This window comes from Phasianus colchicus, chromosome 8 (genome assembly GCF_987193195.1).
Source record: "Phasianus colchicus chromosome 8, bPhaCol1.hap1.1, whole genome shotgun sequence".
In the NCBI taxonomy this organism is placed as follows: Eukaryota; Metazoa; Chordata; class Aves; order Galliformes; family Phasianidae; genus Phasianus; species Phasianus colchicus.
Genome location: NC_143443.1, coordinates 28946620 through 28971219, shown reverse-complemented (window position 1 = coordinate 28971219; position 24600 = coordinate 28946620). Strand labels below are relative to the sequence as shown.

General features: G+C 35.2%; 1 protein-coding gene across 10 annotated transcripts in view; it reads right to left on the bottom strand.

Moving 5' to 3' along the window:
• ATRNL1 (attractin like 1) overlaps positions 1-24600 on the bottom strand; it is a 425218-nt gene that overhangs the window by 92197 nt on the left and 308421 nt on the right. For 7 of the 10 annotated variants that reach the window (XR_016468857.1, XR_016468855.1, XR_016468856.1 and 4 more), the window contains one exon: positions 23261-23368. The exons of 1 other annotated variant lie outside the window; for it this stretch is intronic. Coding sequence is in view for 5 of the 9 variants with exons in the window: in XM_090145545.1 (XP_090001671.1) it covers positions 23261-23368 (108 nt within the window). In the remaining 4 variants the exon portion in view is untranslated. Of the gene's footprint in view, positions 1-22364; positions 23117-23260; positions 23369-24600 lie in introns of those variants that run through there. 2 more of the 10 variants (XR_016468858.1, XM_090145546.1) reach the window with 2 other exon arrangements.

Here is a 24600-nt window from a genome sequence, read left to right as displayed (position 1 = left end):
TACAGTCTCGAAGCCAAAAGCTTCTGGAGTAAACAGCACTCATTGTTCTAATGGCTGTCACTAATGGAGTCAGCATACCTCTCTGCCAGCAAGAGAGGCTTGGACAGATTCTGATACTGCTGCTTCCTTCTCCAAAGGAACAGCAAGACTTGGAAATGGATAATGCCAAAGAACATCTCAGAGATGCACCTTTTCACTGGAGAGTTAGAATTGGGTTAGGTGAAGGTTACATCACAAGGGAATATGTTGTTATAAGTTGCCAACATTTGTTTTCTTCAATTTATGGCTATTCTTTCCAAGACTGAAAGTTGATTTTTGGCTTGGGGTGGGTTGCATGAGTCTATTCGTTTTTAAATAAAAAAACATTACCCCCATTTCTCCATACTCAGATATGTTTCTGTTCCCTGAGAAGAAGAACACAAGATGCAGGTGAGCTGTAGTGATTAGAGCAATGACAAGAGAAGAGAACTGTAGAAAAAAGTGTATCATTTATCTTAAATAGAGAAATCTTGTTTTCAGCAGCTTGCACACACAAACCTCCCCTGAGATACTAATTTAAAGCCTGAAACTGTCTCGTCTCCTGATGTTGTTTAATCTTTTTATGAAATTACAGGGAAATTGCTAATGGTCACATTTAGATTAGACTTATCAATATGGCAAATCAAGCACAGCAAGTTAAGTCATGCAAGATACATATTTCAATACAGAACTATACCTTGAGAACCGATCATTAAAAGGCAAGCATTTAATTGCATAAAAATTTAGAGGGGAGAGAGAGAGAAATAGGGTAACCAGACTGTCTTTGAACAAATTGAGTGGATAAGAATTGAAACAAATATCAAAAATAAATAATGCTGAAAACTGTTATGCCAAAATAATGATAATCCCAATTCCTGGATTTTAGCTTGGCATAAAATATATTAGAAATGAACTTCAAAACTAGGTTTTCTTTTATTCCAAATTGCATTTCTTTTTTTTTCTCTAAGAGAAAAAAAAAAAAAAAAAGCTGTTTTTTTTTTTTTTTTTTTTTTTTTAAACCAGTGGTTTTGTCCAACTGTACAGCTCTTATAGTGGCTAACACGTCTTTCCTTTTAAGTTTCTTTGCATTGCTATAGAACTTAGATACTAGTCATCTATTCACTGTATCCTTCCTTCTGCTTAGGCAGCAAACGCTATTCCTAGACAATGGTTATCTTGAGTAGCTATAGCATCATTAACTTGTCTCAAATGCCCCATTTTTGAAGATTGTTCTCATTAGGAACAATTTTGGAAGAGTACAGAAGAGCTAGAAAGGGCTGAGTGTTTTAGATTAGACTATTATAGTAAAATTGAGCATCACAATCAATTTCTCTGGTATCTAAACTGATTTACTGCATCCTAGTTCTTCTCTGTTAAAAAAGGTCTGGCAATAAATACGCATACACATCAGAAATTTGGTAGTAGTGCTAAGCCTCCTGTATTCCTTTAGTTCGGTTTATAATTCAGATTGCACAATTCAATAGAAAAATTTAAAAATGCTTCTACTCAACATTTTAAAAATATATTGATGAGATTATGAAATCATAGAATCCTTAGAGTTGGAAGGGACCTTTAAAGGCCATCTAGTCCAGCTTCCCTGCAATGAAGAGGGATACCACAGCTAGATCAGGTTGCCCAGGGCCTGGTCCAGCCTTGCCTTGAAAGTCTTCAGGGATGGGGCATCAAACACATCTCTGGGCAACCTGTTCCAGTGCCAGCATCTCTCACTGAATCTGGTAATTAGTAGCAGAGGTGATGTTGAGATAATCCTTAATTGTTTCTGAGGTAGATTAGAAACAAACAAAGAGATGATGTTTGTGGGATTCCTTCTAAGACAACACAGCTACCATATGTAAGTCACTCTGAAACTAATGTCTCCTATGTATTTCCATAGAAACTGCAATAGATGTAAAGACCACAATAATGCTATTTGACAAAGCATATTTTCAGCTGCAGAACGGTATTTCCAGCACAGTCACCACCATTAGCTATGCAGTTCCACCAATGAACAGGAGCCTGCATGCTGTGCTTGTAAAAATCTGCATGGCTGTCTAAAATGAGGCTTGTCTTTCTTTCACATCACTGTCAACCATTGCTGAAATGCCCCACCCACCACTTCACTGTGCTCACATTCACTGTTTAGTTTCCATAAACATTCAGCATACACCAATGAATATCAGTGGGTGCCTTTTTTTCCACATACTTTTGTTTCGTATGCAGTTCCATATCAGATGCAATTTTGTCAGACCTCTGTCATGCAGCAACAACATTTAACAGCATATTTGAAGGAAGGTTCAATCTCTACTGCCATACTACCAACTTCCACTTTTGATGTCATGGGCCAATGTAATAGAAAGGAGGCATTACTTTTGGAGAAGCACTCGTACCAACACTCATTCAAGTACATAGCCAGATCCACAACTTTCTCTTGCTGCACTGTGAATACCAGAGCAATCTTTGCAACACTCAGCTTTGTCCATGATCTGTGATGCCATCCATGGGCCCACCAAGTCCTGATGCTGACACTTTCTGTTGGCTAGTATTGTATTGATACAATTAATTATCATCTCATAATGATCTTTCTATCTGAAGTTTCTTACTACAACTGTTCAAACTACTAAGAACAAAAGATAAACACTTTGTGTTCAAATTTTTCTTTTCTTTTTTTTTAGTAGAGAAGGTGTTTTGATACTAACAGTCAGGAAGGGGCTATGTAAATCAAGTGTTAATTGTGCACAGAGAAATGAAGACAAAGCATATTTGAACTGTTAGATTAATTTTGTCCGGATACTTTTTTCCTTGCTGGTTTTATGCATTTGAGAGCCCAGTCAGAATCTAAGTATTCATCCCTATGACTTCATTCCACAGAAGACAAATATATTCATTTATTTTCTTATTTTTTCATCTTCATGCCAATCTTTAAAGAAAAAAAAAAAAACAGAATCAGAAAATATTCAGTGAGAATGAGCACTCTGAAGAAGTACAAGGAAGATAAATATGAAGGAAGAAAGGAAAAAAAAAAAAGAATTCATTCTTTCAGAAAATGGTTATTGCTGTTTTAGTCCATGGCAGTAAAGTTCTCCTATCACAACATCCCCACAGAGAGGATAGCTTTGCTCATGTTCTTCAATAATTCAGGAAAAAAAAAATCATAATCTGAAAATACACTTCTAATATCTTTGCAAAGCAGTAACTACAGTTTCTTGATAAATTAATATATTAGTGGAATTCTAATTTATCCTTATTCTATTAAAACTGCCACTTGGCTAACAAGATCTAAAGACACTCTATGACTGACGGCTTTTATTCTACCAAACTAAGCCAAAAAAAGGAAGTCATGCTTGTTTTCAAAGGACAGATAAAATGCAATATAAATTTACATTTAAAGAATTTTGTCTATGAGTTTGAGTTGGTGAACACATTTGTCAATATGATCAGATTAATTTGCATTTTATACATTCTACTTCAAGTTTCAGTGTTGCCTATTTCTTCAAATAGAGGTGATCGAGGCCATTCTCCTAATTTGTAATAGGAATGCTGTGCTTATGTTGGCAGAGTAGGACTCTCCACCAGGACTTAAATATTGACAGAAAAATACATTCAATTGAAGGTACGGTTTTAGTGTTATGTAATTAAATTTATGTTAGCATGTGTAGGTTGTTACTGCAGTGACAGAGAGACAGGCAGATCCTCACACTAAAGGGAAGTCTTAAAGGATTCTCTAAAGTAATGAATCTTGGCATCCTCTGCAGATCCACTGCAGTCTCTGGAATCCACATACTTACAGCATTTGTCCAGAATGATCTGGTGGTAGAATGGATACACTCATTTTTTAATTTCAGCTTTAGAAGTCTTATTTAACTGTGAAGGAAGATGGCAATATTTATTAGAGAGACTTGAAAGACTATGTTTTTATAGTGATATTCATCAAAACATTTTTGATGCCTGCTACCTCAATTTCTTCCAGAAGTGGCTGGCTCTTTCTGCATGCACCTACACAGCTTTCATGACAGAATGTAAGGCAATCTCTTCTGAAATAATTTACAATGGTAAATACAATGGAGTTAGGATTTGTGGTGTATTTTTCAAATTAGCATGTATAAATTTAAATTTTGCTAGTAATTCAGAAATCTTTAACACTCATTTATTTAATTAGTCTAGTCTTAATAAAGTAGCCAATGGAAACTAAGCCGGTCAAGTTGTGTTAATCAAAAACAGGTTTAAAAGTTAATTTTTCTGAATGATAGAGCAACAAAACCAAACTTGAGTAACACTGAGATTAATTAATTGATTAGTTGGTTCCTGTTGAGAAGTTATACTCAATAAGAGTCTGTCAATACAAATTGCTATAGTCACTTCATGAAGTGCCAAGAATAATGGGTTCAGGTGCGTATTAGAACTGGTTGTCATGAATGCCAATTTAGAGGAGAAAAACAGACTGTTTATACCTAATTTAATTTCAGACAGTTAACTTACTTGTAATAACTCATTTTAGCACTGAATTTCCAATAACTTGACTTTTGCTAGAAGTATCATCTAATAAGTCAGCAAATTTAAATTCTTCCGTAAATAATTAACACAGCCTATAATGCAGTTTTGCCACTGATTACTAACAGAAAATTTACCAACTGTACTTAGTCTGTATTTTACAGACACCACCGTTCTTCCCACTGGCAGCATGGTTAATTACAAATGCTTCCCAACTGCTCCAGTAGTAGACTTGACTCTGTAAGCTTCCAAGAACATTAGGAAGTATGCAGTAATGTAGCAATGTTGCTTCTTGCCAATCAGCCAAAACAGACTGTGGGGTCTCTTAGATCATACATGCTAGCAATTATACCACACTTGGAAGCATTTACTACATTTGATTTCAGCACATCTGGTCAGTGTTTGTGTCCAGATGCTGAATAAGATACTGCTTGCTGGTTCATAAGCAGATGCAAAGTTGCTCCCTTTGGAGGGTTGCAGGCATTAGTGTGTGAGTGTACAACCACTTGGTTTGCCTGGGCCACATTGAATGAAGAGGAATTGTCTTGGGCTTGGGCTATCGATACAATATAAAAGAAGTTTTGTTACTTATGTAAGGAAAGATAATATCATGAATGTATTTTTTATTAAAACAAAAAAAGGTTAACAAAAACATTGGGTTGGACTTGTATGCTCAGTTCACCCTTAACAAACTTTTCTGCTTCTGAAGTCTTTATAGGTTATTTGTTTATTTGTTGACAGTTGTGAACTGAGAATGTGCTTATCCAGGACATACACTCCAACCATATAGACAAGAGTTCAGACAAAAAAAAAAAAAAAAAAAAAAAATTCTATGTCCTACAAGAGGCATTACTACCTGCAAAGTTTTACTCTGGTATTTTACTTCTTAAGTCAGACTTGACTGGACACCTTATTGCTACAGGCTAGTAAGACATTGTACCATACAAAATCATCAGTTAGGATTTCTTTTGAAGTGTTTTCTCTAATGTGTATATTCCAACAATAAACAACATTAGACATCTACTCACATCTGAATACAAGAATTTTATAAGAAGTACATGTTAGATTTATTCACTCATCATTCAGCATCGGTAGAAAAGAAATAGTTATGTACTTCCATATAACAAGACAGAGCAATCATTAAAAAAAAAAAAAAAGAAAGAAAAAAAAAAAGTATGTAGAGATCTGTAAACTGGAAAAGATTTTCATCTACTTGAAATGAACTAAGTTTTAAGAGGCTTCTAAATCACATTTGCCATTTCTTCCACAGAATTTCTAATATATACCCAGAATTAGAAATTGAACCATTCAGACAATGTATCAGTGAAGCATAACCAGTTATTGCTAAGACTGTTTACCAAACAATTCAGTTGTGAAATTGTAATGAGCTCAGAACTGTTCAAGCATACTTCCTTCAGTCTTGGTACATCACTCATCATTCAGCATCCAGCAGAAACAGGTTGCTGAATACAGTATGTCCTGTATTCTTCGTTTTACATGTTGTGAATACTTTTATCTCAGAATGAAGATAAAAGAGGACTGGATAATCCAGGAATGTGTGTGCTGAGTAGAAAGCTGGAAGTTAAGAAAATCCATTGATTTGGAACCTTTGAAAAACAATGCAAACCATTAATTTCTTAACAGATCCTAGAAAGTTGTCAGGTAGAAACAACTTAGTGCCTTAATGGAAAGACCTTTGCATTCAAGTTCAAATATTCTCTGAAATTCAGTTAGCACCACTCAAGTACAAATAAGCAGTTACATTATCGCAGAAAATTAATATTGTGTGATTATTTTATAGTTTACTAATCTGCTTAAAGCTTCGTGTCCTTCATATCTATAAACCACATAACAGATGTATAAGAGTTGTAGAGAGAGTCATATGTCATTGCAACAGTTTGCAGGTTCTAAAAATTGATATACTAGAAAACATACTTTGCAGTGTGTAGAACTAAATTAGCTTTATTAAATACCTTTTGAAAGGGTATTAAATCAAAATCTACAAGTACCAATTAAAACATAATGCTTTGAGACTACTTCAAGAGGCAAAACAAACGTAAGTGGCTCTTAAATTTATCACAATTCAAGTTGATGCATTATTTAAAACAGATCCCTCTCCCCCCCCCAAAAAAATGAAAAGAGGTGAAAAGCATTAATCAAAAGAATGCAGTTACAGATCCAAATGATCAGCTGTGACTGAAATAAGGATGTGTAGAACTTCCATATCTATTTATAAGTTACAGATCCACAAAAGTCTCCTCACTATTTTGCTAGTATTTAAGTCCAAAACCAAATTCCTGTTAGTACATGATCTTCGATATTTGTTCAGAATTTACTGTAGTCTAAGCAGTTCAGTATCTCTGTCTTAGAGGAGCACATAAAGGAACACAAAAGTAAACATGCTTCAAGTTTTCAATAGAACCATGAAATTTCAGGATTAATTAGGCCATAACAAATTACAGTTTGCAACCCATTGTTAATATAGAAGCAAAGGTTGATTCTACCTCAAAGCACAATTCATGAACAATTCATTACTACAGCTCAATTGTATTAAAACCTTGGTTATCGCTTGCTGCAAAAATGAGAAACTCCAAACCCTCTTTCCCAGGACAGCAGCCTAGGTGATGGATCACGCTTTCCTTGATCTTCCAGAGCTCAAGAACTCCTATCTACATAGTAACAACCATGACAATTGACATGACAGAGTGGTCAGGCACTGAACTATTTTAGACAGAATAGTTGCAGCAGCCCCACCTTTGTTATTGAAAGCTATCACATGAGCATCTAGCTCCTGGAGACCATATCGAGTTGTGAATTTTCATCCAACACAATGAGCTTCTAGCAGCCTGTTTTAGGAAATTTTGAAGATGTGTCCCTTTGCAATATTCCATATTGGATATGCTGCATATATGGCTTTTGATTCAAATCTAAATCAGACATCTAAAAAGGAGTACTACAAGGAGAATACAGTACCAGAACCTCTTGGGAGAACTTTATCCCCATGCTTCATTTGGTAGTTTTAAATTGACATCATATTTCTGAATGAGTGCTTGTTAAGACTTGTATTTGTAGGAATAGCTGCAGTAATTACTGAGTTATATTTTATGGCTTCTGTTATGTTGAAAGTCATATCTAGATTGAAGATAGAAAGATTCAATACAAATACTATCATTTATGAGTAAGACAGTGGATAGGGAACAAGAAAACCTGGGCTTGCTTCCAATTTTTCCCTCCCAGTTTTCCTGTGTGTAAAGTGGGTTGAATATCTGCTGGTATGTAAGAAGCATTTTTATACCTAAACATGAAAATAAACATTGCTTACTAGTAGATTATTTCAAATAGCTAGAAGGCTACTAAAATATTGAATTACTACAATATTTGCATTTTCTCAAAGGTTCTCATCTGCATTGTGTAGGATTTACTACTATAAATTATTTAAGACTATGAATTAGCAGAAGAACATTCACACTGCAGGAAGCCTGATTCCATCCACCACAAATACCACTTAGATTATGACAGTGACTGTTAGATAACACTGAAGAACCTCACTTTGTTAACCATGATGCTTAAAATACACTGGAGCTTTGCCAGCAGTTTAGAAACATTTCAGACCATTAGTACAGTAATAATTCAGCATCATGTTATAGGAAAGGAAATATGAAATATAACAGCAGCTGTGTTGATCTTCTCTGAACTGGCAAGCAGCAGCAAGACATTTCAGACAGCGTTCATACAGGCCCATTTATTCCAATAAAATGAATTTATTATTTTGTAATGATTCCTTTTAACTTTGATCTGTGCTCACCTTATGTTACATGCATATCTGCATTATTACTCAAGTCAGTCACATGTAGGAAGACCTAAGACTTTGCTGTAAAGCTAAAAAGGGCATTCATCTTCTTGGTAAATACAGTATCTGTTTTAATATGATTGTAGCTTATGAAGAAAATACTAATTTCTCTGCATTTATGTTTATAAGGGAACTTTCAATTCTAGAAGAGAATATAGATTATCCAAACAGACTTAAATGATCATTTTTTAAAAACAGTTATTTGGTTATTTTCCTCAGAATCAGTAACAATCTTATTAGGAATGCAGATTTGGGGATTTCAGAATAATGACATTCTCCCCATTTTATTCTACACAAGAGGGTGGAAATTCTAATAAACAATTGGTAAATAAACACATGTAAAAAATACACAGGCATGACTGGCTATTTTCAGGAAGGTGCTCCTGAATATAACCAGGTATGTAACTAGTTCTGATATTAAAAAACAAAAACACTTATTTATAGAAGAACAGTACTACATTTTCAGATCAGAATTCCTACAGGGAAATACTACACCTTTTATATGACTAAGCCTATATTGTGTCTTACAGCCTGCATCTGTACCACACCTAATTTGAAGGCGTGCTTCTAGCACTAACTGTATCCACATCCTTTTTACCACCAGAACACCATCACCTACAGACTGCACGGCGATGCTGGTTCCCCTGCATTATGTGCATTTTGCAATCACACAGGAACGGTCTAAGTAAAAGGAAGGTATACTTATATTTCCTTTCTCTGCTGTTTTGAAGTAGTTGTATAGACATGGTACTTATTGCTGCTATTATAATGGGCAGTATTTGGCTTAGGTCACAGCTTTTACTCACTCCATCACTCACTTCTTCCTCGCACAACTTTCCTCTTTTATTTATGGTGGGTAAATGGAACTAATTTTACTTACCGGCTACTCAGCTTATTCACTGGTTTTACAGACTGAGACAAATGATGGTATTCATCAGTTATTTTCTATTGAACCTCAGACCACTGTAATCTCACAATGGAAAGATTTAGATGCCCGCTCAATGTCGGAAGCCTCATTCCCATTGCAGAGATCGTTCCCAAGGTCACCGTATCATACAGTCAGGGATGCTAACTAGCTTTTCTATGCAGGAAAGAGTTTTTAGATATCTGAAAACAACTACTGCATTTATAGCCTCTTTAAAAAAGAGGAAGCTGGTACTGTTTAAATCTCTGCAGAAATGACTGAGGTGAACTGAACTGCCATTCTTTTCTTAACAGATGGAAAAGAAATGCAAGAAGACAAAGTTTCCCTGGTTTCCATCAGAATCCCTCCAGCCTTTATCAAAAGTTAACACTAATGTTGACTACTCACTAAAGCCATAAATTTCTAAGAGTTTCTTCTTCCTTTATCAAGCTTATTTTACAAGTATCATTTTTAATACATTCATTCCATGATAGAATAGCTCATATAAGAGTGTAACTGAAAGTTCATTTGGTCCAACATCTCTGGTAATGGGTAGTGTATGAAATATGATCTTTCTCATCTGGTACATGTTATTTTTTGCTTGAAATATAGCTAATTACTGTCGTTTGTTAGAGATTAGACAGCTCGGTATCATTCTTTGTGTCACACTGATTTTAGGTTTGTTATGACTGCATGAAATTGGTGACAGTGAGTGTTTGAACAGAAGCTGGAAAAGATTCACTATCCACCTAAATTATTAATATACTGTCTTCAGTGGTACTTCCTATTTGAAAAAAGAAATACTACAATGAATGAAATCATTAATGTGTTAAGTGCTAGATTAAAATATCTATAAAAATAGATCAGTAGTTTACATTAGTAGCATTGGATTACACACAGCAAACAGAGAACATTTTTTTTACTTACAGCTGAAGCAACACTGAAGCTTTAATTATTTTTATGTAATACTAAAGACCCACTTTAAGATACAATTGCTTCACATTCTATAGCAGTTCTGTACCTTCTGTAAAAGCTTCAGTGTAGCTTTTACAATACACAAACAGTAACCACAAGTAATTTTTTAAAAATTTCAATGCAACTGCATATAAAGAATATACTTGAAACTCATTTTTTCCTTTTTTTCTAATTCTTTGAACACTTAAAACAGCACTGTGAGTTTGCATAGCATGGAAGACAACCTTAGGGCACTTCACCTTAACTTTATTGAATTATTTATTGAATTAACTTCATTGAATAACTTTATTGAAGTTTAGCAACGTGTGCTAAACAAGGAGACATCTCTTCCACAGCTCACCAGCTTTCCAGGCTGATTTCCATCGCCAGGCATAGCTCTTCACATGCCTTTCTGCAGCATTTCTTAGTAAGAATCTTCAGGCAAGTTTGCTATTTAATTGGATCTAATTCTTACTAGAACTGTTGCTGTTTCTAATTGGGTAATTGATTAAGGCCGAGCACGTGTGTTATTAACCCTTTCTGGTTTGTTACTCTACAGAATGCACATAGTTTACCACAGAGCCTCTTAAAAAAAAAAAAATAACAGCACATCAAAAAACTGATCTAATCTCATCATATGTAGGCCACAAACTCAGAACTATGTTTTGTAACTGCATATGCATTTTCGATAGTTAAACACATCCTTTAAAAACACTTAGAAAGGCACATATTGCAACTAACATGTAAAGGACAAGAAAAAACTATGGACCTTACATAGCAGTGTAACAAGAAGTAAAACAACAAAAAATGTGCCTCACCAAGAAACAAAAGCATGTAAGCAGATTTGGACCACTATTACGTGCTGCTACTAGGGAAGTACTGTTGCAGCTGTAACCCCAAAGCTGTTCTAGTTTACTTAAGAGATCTACAGCCAACATATTTTCTGTGCACAAAAAGAAAAAAAAAGCTTGAAAACCTGAGCAACATTTTTTTTTTTGCTGTTTTGTTTTGTTTTAGCTTGGTTTGGTTGAGTTAGTAGAATATACCTAGACTCAGCATAACCTCAACACGATGTACTTCGGTACAGAAATCCTGTACCATCTATCAGGAAAGTTGAAGCTCAGTTGAAATCGAAACTAGCAAAGGACGTGAAAGGAAACAGAAAGGACTTCTGTAAGTGTACCAGAAGCAAAAGCAAGTGCCAGTGGGGCAGGGAATCTAGTGACACAGAGTGAAGTAACAGCTGTTGCACGTCACACCTTCTTTGCTTTAGCCTTTACTGGTAAGAACTTTTCTCAGAGTTCTCTAATCCATAATCCTACAAGCAGAATCTGAGGGAGTGTGGTATGGTGGATACTACCTATAGTGGAACCCTTAAATAAATTGGATATAGACAAGTCCACAAAATCAGACAGGGTGCTAAGGGAACTGGTCAGTGTGCCTGAGAAAATGTTACCATCTTTGGTCAAAGGGATCACAGAAGTTCCTGTTAGAAGACAAGTGTTACACATCTTCAATAAGATTGAGAAGGAAGATCTGGGGAAACTTGGGTTGATCAGCTGAACTAGCTTCCCACTGTCCCTGGGAAGGCTATGAAGGAAATCTCCCCATACGCCATGTCCAGCCAAGTAAAGACAAAGATTTTTAGGAACAGCCAGGCCGATGTATGAATGACAAACTTTTCCACACACCTGATTGCTTTTGTTGGCAATACAACTAGCTTAGTGGAAGATAGCAGTGGGTGGTGCTAAGCTTGACTTTAGTTAGCAAGACTTTCAAAGCAGCGTCCCATGTTATGGCCTGGGAGTTAGAAGGAAAGACTGACAGGATTGGTTCACTCTTACTGGAAAGTTAAGGTGGGATCTTACTGCTGAATCCAACTACGCCTTTTCTCAAAGACATACAGGCTTAAGATAATGGGAGGTAGAAGAAGGTTGCAAAAAGGGAGATTTTAATAAGAAACTGGGAAAAGGTTTTCCACAGGGAGGGTAATCAAACATTTAAATCGGGGATAGCAAGATTCTGGAATCATCATCCTAAAAGGTACTCAAAGCACCATTGGACATGGCTCTGAACAACCTGACAGGTAATTATGGGAGGTTCCTTCCAGCCTAAGCCAGTTTATGTTTTTCCAACCTGTATTAGTTTATGATTCAATTGTACATGATGAATGCAGTTTCCTACCAATTAGGTTTATTGCCTAATTCTAATTCAGTAAGTAAAAATATTGAATTTTTGTTTAACATGAATTCTGCTAACAAGGCTCAGTTCTTTATTCTTATCAATATAAAGTTCCCAAAACAGCTGGACAGAAGATGAGTTCTCTAGTGCTATAAATACTCAGCTAACAAGTAGTTGCATTCATCTGTCACAGATGCTCACCACATTACTATGTTAGTGTGCTGATACATAACAAAGAAAAGCTGGTTAGAGTTAAAACTGGGCAAAGCCCAGCTGAGCATGGGAAAGAAATCTGAAGACCTCACAGCTACAAGGAAGGTGTACCAAACAATGATTAGCATAATATGCTGTTCAGAATAGCGTTTGGCTTTCTCATTCATTCCCAGATCTCATTAAGCATCTTTCCATATAATTCTTTCTGTCTTTCCCAATTGATTTGAAGTAATTGGCCCACATTTTGGAAGATAATGAGCTGTTTGTTTTATTTTCAGTTCTCAGGGCAACTGCAGCTCTATGATATAAATCATACTTTTCAAGCTCTTTGAAAAACTGTCTGAAGCAGAGTAATAGTGTATACTTCAGTAACAAAGACCACTGCAGAGATTGCTGTAAAAATGTCAGACTACCTCTTACCTTCTGTGATGGTTTTCTAAAAAATGTAAGTTCAAAGATTCAGACCTCATCCTCAGGGTACTCAGTGGTTCAGATGGACATATAAATCACTGCCTAAAGTCCTGTGATCAAGCCATCAGTTGGCATTTTTGCTCATCGTGAACAATGGAACTTTTTGGAACAAAACAATTCCAAGTATCACAGAAGATGTAAGTTCCCTAGGATTAGATTAATAACATGAATGAAATCGTATTATCTCTGCAGATTTTTCAAAAACTTCCTTACCATATATCTCAAATCCTTTACAGATTTTTCTATCTTTGCTTGTTCTCAGAAAAATGCATGGCAAAATGCACTAGAATCTTATTTAAAAACTGTAGCCATTTATTTTCCAAAATATTGGCAAATTGGTTATAAATTGTTGCTAGATCACAATGATACTGTGCTTGGTAGTTCAGTGGATATCATCCACAGAAGTTTCCTACTAGAACAGATGCTGTAGCTGTTTTGGAGAAGAATAAATTTAAGTAGTCAGATTATAGTACAATTTCTATGAAAAAGTGTGAAAAATAAAAGCATTTTCAATTTTTAAAAATATTTTTGCAATTATTATACATTTGATCATGCAAACAAAGCCACCATTCCTCAATAAATGCATCATGGCAAGTATGAAATTACACTAGTCTAGTTATTAACCATGCTCTAGTGGATACACATCGTGATGGACTTGGATGTTATGCAACTTTACTGAGTTCAGCATGTGAATGATGGGAGAATGTTGTGCAAATATTTATGATTAAACACTGAAGGTACATCGGAGTACACAACAGTAGGTTTTGGAGTTTTTTATGGATATTCAATTTATGATGTTCAGCTGGCTCAGTTTAAAACAAAATGGTAATATATTTTCTTTCTTTAAATATGGTTTGAGGACATTTGTCATGCAAGAAAATGGAATGTGCACTTTACGGCATCCACATGTCCAGAGAAGATGGATCACTCACTAGATCTCATTGCCAAAGGCATTTCAGCTCCTCTTGCTATATTTAGTGGAGATCACAGTTTGATGTATTGTGTTGAGAAACACAAATGTTGTATATGAGTCACTGAATAATGCATTTTGTTTTCACACATAAACTAATATTTAAGTGTGTTCAACATTTGATTCCCTCTGTTTCCTACAAATCTGAAAAATATCGTAATATAAAATAAATTGCTCGTCTACCTTTCCAAAAGCCCAATGGCTTTTCTTTTAATAACAATTAAGGTGTTTGGAGAACAGAGTAATTCCATTTATTAACTCCAGATGGTTCAATATTTATCCATCTTTTTCAAAGGCCTAAAAAACAGAGGCAAGAAGCTGACAGCAACTGTCTACTTAAACTTTCCACTTCTTACAAAAAGCTGAATAATAAAGATAAGAGAAAGGTCATCTTGCTAAGCATATAGTATGAGAAATAGCATGAGAAATAGCACTGGGAAATAAAAGGAAAAATTCATTTCATACATATCTGTTTAAAACTTATTTCTTCCCTCTACTAATATCATATTTTACAGTTTTTGTTATAGGAAGCTCTAACAGATTACTAAAGTACACTATCTGTATAACTGGAAGCAATCACACATCAAAAATACTGCTAAGTCATTAGAAGGATTCCTGATATAGAGATGGTTGAGATTCAAACTTACTGATATTCCCAATTTCACTGCATCTAACTGCTTTTGTAATCTCTACTTTACAGAAGTGCCTACACTGCAGTATACCATTCACAATCCTTTGATTTACAAAATAAATTTTACATGGAAAAAACTCCTTTGGAACAATTAAGGAATCATACCATGGGTCCTAATACCTGATAGAATTTTTCAAATTCTGAGAATATTACATTTTTTGCAATTAAAAATGCTGAGATGATTACTAAAGCCAACATCATAGGCAGTGTTTCTACCTCTGCTTTGTTTAAGCCAGTGAAATGTCTTGTAACTTACATGCCAGCCTTCTTGTGGCCTCTTTGAAATTGTGAGTTCATTTCACCAAAGTAATTTAGTAGGTTTACAATTATTACCGGGCCTTTCTAAAGAACCATTTCAAAAAAAATGAATCTACTCCTCAAAATATGAACAGGGAAAAGTAACACCTAAACCACAGACTCTCTCTTTTTTCACTGAGAACAAAGGGAACAAGAAGCGCTGGGCAGCACAGTATTAAACTCCCCCCACCTTGATGATGGGCAGGGTTTTCATCTGCCTTTTGTAGAACAGCACAAATGAAGAGCGATCCCGGCAAGGAGAGAACTGAGCTTCAATCTCTACAAAATCCAAGACTGTGACACACTTTACCTAAACAGGAGTACGTATAGGCTTCTTCATATTGAGCCCCTGTGCAACTGGAAATCCAAGAGCCATGATGCACAAAGCAAGCAGGCAAAACCAGTTAGATACTGAGCCAGAAAGAACATTCTCTGTAGCTATGGAAAATGTATATAACTAGAAAGAGCAGCCTGGCAGGGAAAAGCATGTGAAAATAGGGCCAGACAGGCCCAGACAAATAAACCTTGAAAAAAACATATGTGCTTTTTTGGTTATCCTAATAGTACAGCTATTTCCTACCTTTAGTAAGTTTGTTTTAAGCAATTTTAAAAATATTAAATTGTTGGGTATTTGTTATCCCAAGGCGAGATTCCCTGAGAAATCCTGCTAAAAGATAATCGTAGCGCTGCACACACGTTTATTCTGTTTTGCATTCACTGATTTTTCTACCTTTCTACCTTATGAAACAAGATTACATTTACTAATGTAAAAAAAAAAAAATAGGGCATGTAAAGTGTCATTTTTCATAACATTTACAGACACATCTATACACTTCTGCTTGAAAACAATCAGAATGTGTATTTTGATACTTTCAATTTGCAACTATGCATAATACAGTAATTTAACAATTTCTATTCACAGCATGCCAATATCACCGAAACACCTACATTTAGCTAGTCAGCCAAAAATCCTGCTAATTGTTCCAATTGAGCATAACATTTGTTGGCAATTGTTGGAAACAAATAATATATTTCCATCCAAGCAATTTCTATAGTTATCTGATTATGCAGCACATGTGCAAATACATTTTGTGAAGTTGAAGGATACAATTTTATTAAAAAAACCACAACCTGAATAAAAACAGTTTTACTAAACTAACTGGATTGACAAAGGTGAATCAGCAGAGCCTTTACCTTCAAGGCATGTTACCATGAGATAACAGGACACCAGCTTGGAAGTACACAGATCCTGCGTCCATCACATTCAACACATTCTTACAATGCCTGGTCAATGATGGTAAATTGACTCAACAGAAATAAGTAATCAAATAGGAGAATTCAGGCATTAAAAATGTGTTTTCTGTAAGTTTAGAGACTGCATAAATTTCAGAATCAATCCAGAATACTAAAAAATTCATTTAAGGATTCTGCCAAAAGCCAACATTCTTAACAATTAACATAGAATATTTATGGTATAAAATATCTTAATAATGTTAATAATCTTACATATATAATATATAACGTTAATAATCTCATATTAATAATCTTAATATGTTATCATAGAAGAATCTTCGAGAATCCTTTGCAAAGGAGAAGAGAAAGATTTGAAGGTAGGATTTAAAGTAACTGAATAGTTCAGGGAAAATAAAAATTTTCAGATAAACAGGACTGAGGGAATGAGCAAAGGAGAATGCAGCGAGACAAGGTCAAAATATAGCACAAGGCAATGGACTTCTTGAAACAGTTCAGCAAATTTAGTATAATCCTTGAGTAACACAGGACAAAAAAAAGAAATTGAGATCCAATATAGACTCTTTTCTTCAGCATCAGGTGTATTATCTGACTACATTTTTTTGAGATCTACTAGTTTAGGATGTATGGATTTTGAAAGGCTACAAAAATGGTAACGTGATTAAGATAAAAAAATAACTACATAATGAATACAGACTTCGATGAGAAAAGCTAAAGCAATTCCAGAATGAGCTGGAGATCACATTAAGCAAATGCGCAGTCATGGAGAGACTTAATGGTGCCTGATCTTGGAAGAAAACTGAGGATGTGGATCAATGAAGGTAACTGCAACACTGAAGGGAAGGGTCAGAATTATTCAGTAACAGAAAATTAATAGTGCAGTGAAGGCAATTAAGGTCTCCAAACAACAGAAATGGAAAATGTTCAGAGATTTTGCAGAAGAAGAGCTAGGTGGCAATCAGGTTCATAATAAAGGCAGAGCTGAAAGGAGAGTAGCAAATGTAGCCATACATCATTTCTGAGAACTGTTCGTCCACCCTGTTCTAAAAAACGATAAAGGAAATTACATAACCTCTCCAGGCAACTGCTTCCAGCGATTCCATTTTATTATGAGAAGCTTTTCCTGATACTAAGCCTAAACCTTCTCTACTGCAATTTAAGTCCATCTCACCTTTGCTGCCTACAGTGCACACAACGAAAAGGTTATTACTCTCCTGATTGCTACTAACATTTTGCATATTTGAAGGTTATTATTTTGTCTTCTTTCAATAGTCCACCCAATTCCCTTGGCTCTGATTGCTCACATTGTCCTGATCTAGATTCTCTCTCCTCCTTTGCAGTGACTCAGATTGGACACAGTACTTAGGCAAGGTCTTTCCAGTACCAACCAGATCTCTACTTACAGACACATCATATGGATTATACAGATTTGAAATTTTTACAGGGTAAAATAAAAACATTACTAAGATAAAAAGAAAATGAGAATTAAATGAGAACTCAAATAACAACTTTGCACATGCATATCCAAAGTATTATAAGTTACAAAAGAAACAATGCACCCTTAGTTTCTGAATGATAATGAAAAGAAGTAACAGAATACATGTCTCTAAGTGACATTTATGCTCCCCTGAGTCTACCTATGGCTTTTGTAGGCCCTGGAGTCAATCAGAACAACCTGCAATTTGTTCTGTGTGATTGCTGTTGAACTGGCTCACAAGCTGCATCTATACTTGATACTGCACCTTCTCCAGCACTAATCATACAGGTAGAAATAGGCTGATTAGCCAGCAAATCTATCCTTTCCTATCTAGGAGAATGTCTACTTTAATGAAAAGATAGTGTGGGATAACTTCTAGTTGTCATATTGCAAACAAAATAACCAGATCTGTTATTATTTTATATGAAATTAATAACATAATATTATGTAATTAGTATGTTCTTTGAAGTACTTAAAGTTCAGCTCTTCAAACAGGCTGTATGAACAACACTTGAAACTGTAATTATATAGCATGATTTTTTAAATAAACAAAAAATGCAAGGTGATATCAGTGGTCTTTGATATCGCCTCTTACCAAATATGCAGTGCCTTCATGTTCAATGAAAACAGAATGACCATTCTAAGGACACTTTCATCGCTGTCTTCAATAAGTTATTACTCTCTTACAATGGGGCTTAATTTATACTGAGTCTGAAATTGGGAATATCAAAGGCAGTCTGAATTGGTAAGAGTCTGTTTCTTGTTATTAGACATTATGTCAACAACACAATGAGAGCTGAACGCTGACAAAGCATACAACTAGTTTCATTTTGTGCAAAATAGTGAAGTATGCTTAGCTTGCAGTTTCAAAGATTACTCATTGAATCATTCAAATTAAACAAGAAAACGAACACAACTTAACTGGAACTATTTATAAAGCAAGCTAAAAAGTTCTGACAATTTATTGGTTGGTGAAACCAGCAACACATCTTATTAGTATAAGCTTCAATTACCCAAACTTCACAAAACTCTGGTACAGGACTTTAATGCCTTTTAATAAGTCACTCTGATTTCCAATAGCCATTCTTGGCGTAATGATAGCTACTGGTGTTAGTGCATAACATCCAATTCTGTAACTCAAATAAATGAGAACGAGTCACAGAATTGCAGGGATTGGAAGGGACCTCTAGCCATCATAGAGTCCAGCCCCCTGCTAATGCAGGTTCCCTACAAATGGTCACACAGGTAGGCATCCAGACAGGTCGTGAGTATCTCCACAGGAGACTTGGAGGAGCTTTGCTTATAGTTTTCAGAATTGCCTGAAATTCAAAACTTGTTTAATGTACCATAAATATTTCTTGCTAATTACTAGAGAAAGGCCAGATTTTATCTGAATTCCCAAATCCTTGTGATTATCTTACCTTTTCAGTAGAGATCAATCTAACATCTGTGACAATTCTACAAGAAATACAGTAACTTGATGGGGGAAAAAAAAAAAAAAAAAAATGATTGAAAGGATTACTACATGCTTTTCTGCAAAAATAACTTATAAAGAACAGCAATTTGAAAAAAAAAAAAATTATAATCCTAGTCATACTGCATAAATATCAAATGTACGATAAATGAGCAAATCTGCACTTGGTTCCAATGCAGAGCAATGTAACCGTCTTTACTCCAGCAGATGTAGCACAGTAAATACTGCTTTTCAGAGACTTAGCATAACGGTACACTAGAATTTACAGTACTGTCTACCTTATCTCACAGGCTTGATGAAAGAATCTGTTCCTGTTTCAGAATAACATGAGGGCTATGAAAGAGCTGAAAAGTAGCCAGAAGTTAAGGAAAACAGGACAGGAAAAAAAAATTCTTTTCACTTAACATATGGATTAACTAAAATGACTGGCAGCAGCACAGTGGAAGCAAATCTTCAAAAGTGATTTATATTTGAGGAAAAAAAAGAAAAGTTCCTTACAGGAGGAGTGGAATATGAAGGCAGCCTAAATGATATACTGAAGAACTGAAGAGCAAAAAGCAGCCATGTCCAGAGAAAAAAAAAAATGAAAGAAATAAAAAATGCTTTAACACTGAGGGCACTGCGTAGAAATATGTATCATGTCTACTGATGTAAGATACTACTTCAATTTTTTATGATTTCATACTGAAAAGTACTGGAAAAAAATATGGTGGTATCACAAAATATCACAATATTATCAAACTCTGAACAGAGAGCTTTTGATGTTTTCTTTCTCTGTTCTTTAACAGCTTGTGCTACCTGAAACTGTGAGCGGTGGGACCTTAGGAATTCCTTTTTTTCTTTACTTCCCTTGGATATCAGCCACTTCACTATACTCCTTCCTTCCTCTTCTCTTGGAATATGGAGGCTCTCTGCCCACCTGACTCCCTTACCTCTCCTCAACTGGCAAAACTTTAGGGTACGTAGGTTAAACAGCATCCCAGTGAAAGTAGATTAAGATGCAGACTAGGGCTGCCATAGGCAAAACAGACCTTTTTCTCTCCAAATTAGGGCACAAGACTAGTATCATAAATACCAAGCCACACAAGAAGTACTGCTTTATATATTTAGAATTAGGATAATCAAATAAAAAAAAACCAATATTTTTAGCATATGTGGTTCATGTGACGCTAAAAGTGAGGGAGAGCAAGGGAAAATCTAAGTTTGATTTCTTCTGTGCTAAATTTAAGCTGACAATAAGATATTTAAGTGTTGATATAAGACAAACATGACAAAAAGGATGACAACACAAGACTTGTTAATGTCATGTTATAAAACTGTTGCACAGAAAGGCAGCCTGAAGAGGTAAAGAATGGATGAATAATATTAGTCCAATTGGGAAGAACAAAGGCCAGAGCCTGGAAACCCACTCAGACAGCAGGAAACAGAAGGAATATGATGCAGATGACTATTTTTGTTTTGTTTTGTTTTTAAGAAGTTATTATAAGGATACTGTCATTTTGTTGGCAAAACATTAAGAAAGACAGGCTGGCTCCTTGAGAGTCCAAAATAGCAAGAGAGCCTAAAATTTCAGTGTTCCTCGGTAGTCTTCAAGATTTTATTTTAATCTGTTGCAAATTCCAGCTCAAAGTAGACCCAAATACTATCAGTTGTAATATAAGTATCTAAAGTAGGTATATTTTAAATACAGTATTTTATTACATTTTTATGTATACAGTTTCCAAACACTGGTCAAAACGTACCTTCCTACAGCAAAATAAAACTCTACAGTAAAACAATTGTCCTAGATATTCAGAAAAAAAGGAAATAAATAAGAAGAGATAACCAAAATGGCCAAATGTAATTACCATGTAGGCAGTTGTATGAATATTGACATGTAACAGACAATCAATATTAAGGTGGAACAGCAGCTGTACAAAACCAGTGTCCGTGGACCCATGAACCAGTACAATGTGATTGAAAGCACAGTGTCAATAAAAATGTATTAATAACATCCAAAGAACTGGTGAGTAACACACAACATAAAAGAAAAGATGTGAGGAGCCACAGTGCTCCTGTGGAAGGGAGTTACTGAATATTGCTCATTTTTCCTGAAAGATCCCTAACTTCAAATAATCTCAGTGGACTCAGATATCAAAGGATTATAAAAACAATTTTAAGATTAAGTTATAGTTACTGCATGTTTTTTTGCTTAAGCGCTGTATCCTGAAATTACATGTGTGATTCAAATTCGCTTCAGCCCAAACAAGATCTGAAATTAAAAAACAGAATGGCAACTACAGCTTCTAGTTTCCATTTGCAAATTCAGGATAGACCTGGATTAAAAACTCAATACAGCACTTTCTTGCAGAATATACTTGAAAAGTCAATCAATATTCTGAATCACATTCATTTAATGCTCAGCACAATGTTTTGTTTTGATATAGATCACTGTGTTGTAATTTCAAGGATATTTTGAATGGCCTCTATTCTGTGCATAACAGTATATTAATTAGGTATAAAAAGCAACCCTATGTTTACTGAATACTAAGCAATTACTAGAAAAATGCTTAGTCTAGGAAGAAATAGCTAGCAAAAACTGTAAAATAAAATATTTTAGCATCTCCTTCTTTTAGCGCTGTATAAAAGATACTAGAGAAGAAAACATGGCAATTAACTTGTGATGTTTACTTCTAAAGTTTAATTAAATAATCAGTATATGTACAAAATCAGTTTGGATGCCACAGCTCCCACTCATTGCCTCCCTCAGAAAAGACAACAGAGAAAATGTTCTCAGGTGTCAGCATTGAAACAATGAAAACACATTCCAAAAAGTTAACTTTTAACTGCAGTGTATTTTGTCCTCAGTCTGTGAGCTGGAGAGATCTTCCGCTCCAAGATAAAAGGAGACAGAAGTATGGTGAATGACGGGGATGAGTTTTTTGTCCAAAAATAACAAAGCTTCTCCAAAGAGATATGGCATTTTTATGCACTATCTAATCCAAGTATTTAAAATATATCAGCAAGAATAATTCTGATTGCTTCCTGTGCAGTAGAAGGACAGAGAATCTCAATTTGATAAGTACTCAAGAGTTGATACTTTTTTTTTTTTTTTTGCTATGAATCTGTTTTTCACATTGCTCACTTCTCTATGAACCTTAGAGATTTGATAGAGTATATTTAATCTTCAATTGAAAGAGGCTATTGAGAAAAGTAAGAGAAGCTTTGAATTTAAGAGGAATTGGCAGCAATGAAAAGAAAAGTACAATCTTGAAAGATTTCAGAGCTATCACACCTCATTCTCAGGTCCCACCATAAATAAGATAAAGTAATAACTGTAAACACAATGTTGTAAATAAAAGTAAAGGAATAGAGGATTAGCATCTACCAAAAGACCAACTTAGGTTAGATATTCATTATTATCCACATATTGTAATTCTCCTTCTATTTTCAGGGGAAACTTCTAGAATCCATTTCATGCATTATTACACTGTTCCAATATTACATTGCCATGCATATTATTATTTCTTTTTCAATGGTCTGCAATTACAATAAAAGAATGCAGTAATGTAGCCATTACCTACAAATGACAATATGCAGTCTACTCAGTGTTCTTTAAATCCGTACATATAAAACACTGAAATGCTACTCACAGCTTCTTTATTTATTTATTTGCTTGTTTGCTGCAATCTCTGCTAATTAAGATAGATGTTAACTAGGGGGCACTGTGCACTCGAAGGACTGAGCACGAGGTTTGTTTCCTCCTGCGTCTTGCATTCCTCCAGCTCATATCCATCACGGAAGGAGCGCCAGGTGAGCTGACTGTCACTCCAGCCGAGGCTAATAGATTCTCCAGTGGCTTTTGTTACAGCTCATGTCATGTATTAAAACTATGCACCTTGAAAATGGCATAACATATGTAGCTGAGACTTGTCAGCTCCAGGTAATCAGACACTGCTTGGTTTCAAAAGCAGATGCAGATGAGACTAGCAATATAAATATGCAAATCACAATGGTCCCTTGTCAGCACCACTGTTCCTACCTCTAATGGCCCTCGTAGAAAGTCTGTTTGCTCAGCTCCTACTTCCAGTGCTACATCGACAGAAGCAAAGGGGCGGCTGGCCATCTGCTGTCGCTCCCGCATAAGTTGCTGATGGGGAAAAAATGATGTTTTAACAAAACATTAAAAAGTGCACCAAATATTAGGCTTCCCTGCTATACCTCCCGTTACAACATAAGAATGCAAATAGCATGCAAATACTAACATCATATTTTTAATATTAAAGGCAGAAATTTATACCAATTGATCATCATCAGTATTTACTTGAGAACAGCCTGGAGAGTTTATGTCGTCTACAAACAGTCTTTCAGCTAGAGCACTGATGAAATCTCAAAATGAAAGTTCCCCTAGCTGGCTATTCATAAAATAACTTTGCTATTTGTGCAAGCTGGAGACAGATATGGAAAACGGTTGGTATAAATAGTTGAAGTCTAATTTCACTGATAAAGCATGCATCAGAACACCTGCCAAGAAAAAGCCCACTTGGACTTCAAATTTTCATACTTTACTATTAAACCAGATGGAGCTAACAGTGTCAAGACTCATCATTTTATACAGCATCGTTCCTGCCGTTACTTAAATAGGAAGAATAATGTGTTAGTATTGGAAAGACTGCACCAGTATATGTGAGTATGATCAGTTACGCTCACAGAGCTTGTATAATCCCTTCCAATCATACCAGCGTGCACAGAAGTCCCAAGCAAAACCACAAAGCTAACTCATATTTCTTCCTCAATCTGTAATTATAATGCTTATTAAACCATGATGAATAAAAATGATGACCAGCAGTAGATATTACAGATCTTACTCCACTGGTTCAGTGCAACTAATAAAAGCATTATTAAATATTTAAAGTGAATGAGTCATGCAATTAAAGTCGTGTGCTCCTTCAACTGAACAGGATGTCACAGCATCTTGAGAAGACAAAACGCTTACAAAAGTGTTTTATTAAAAAATATCTCAGTTTCATTTTCTTCGTGTTTTTCTGCTTACCGTTTATCTGGAAAGCTTAAAACATTAGAACCTGGCATTTGAATGTTAATGACACTGGCACTGTGACGCACTACTCATAAAACCCTCTGAAATAGTAAAGGGTATACAAATATTTCTGGCAGCTTACTAATAAACACTCTTGATTTAAGGTCTATGACACAACAACCACCTCATTTTGTAATACCTTTCATGTGTTTTTTCCTCAACTTGCATTTTAACATTGTCTTTAGAAATCTAAAGCACTCAGACCATTAAAATCTAAACAGATCAGTATTCTCTTAACTCATACCCTGTATATTCCAAAGGCCCTTTTTTGTAGCCATGCCCTG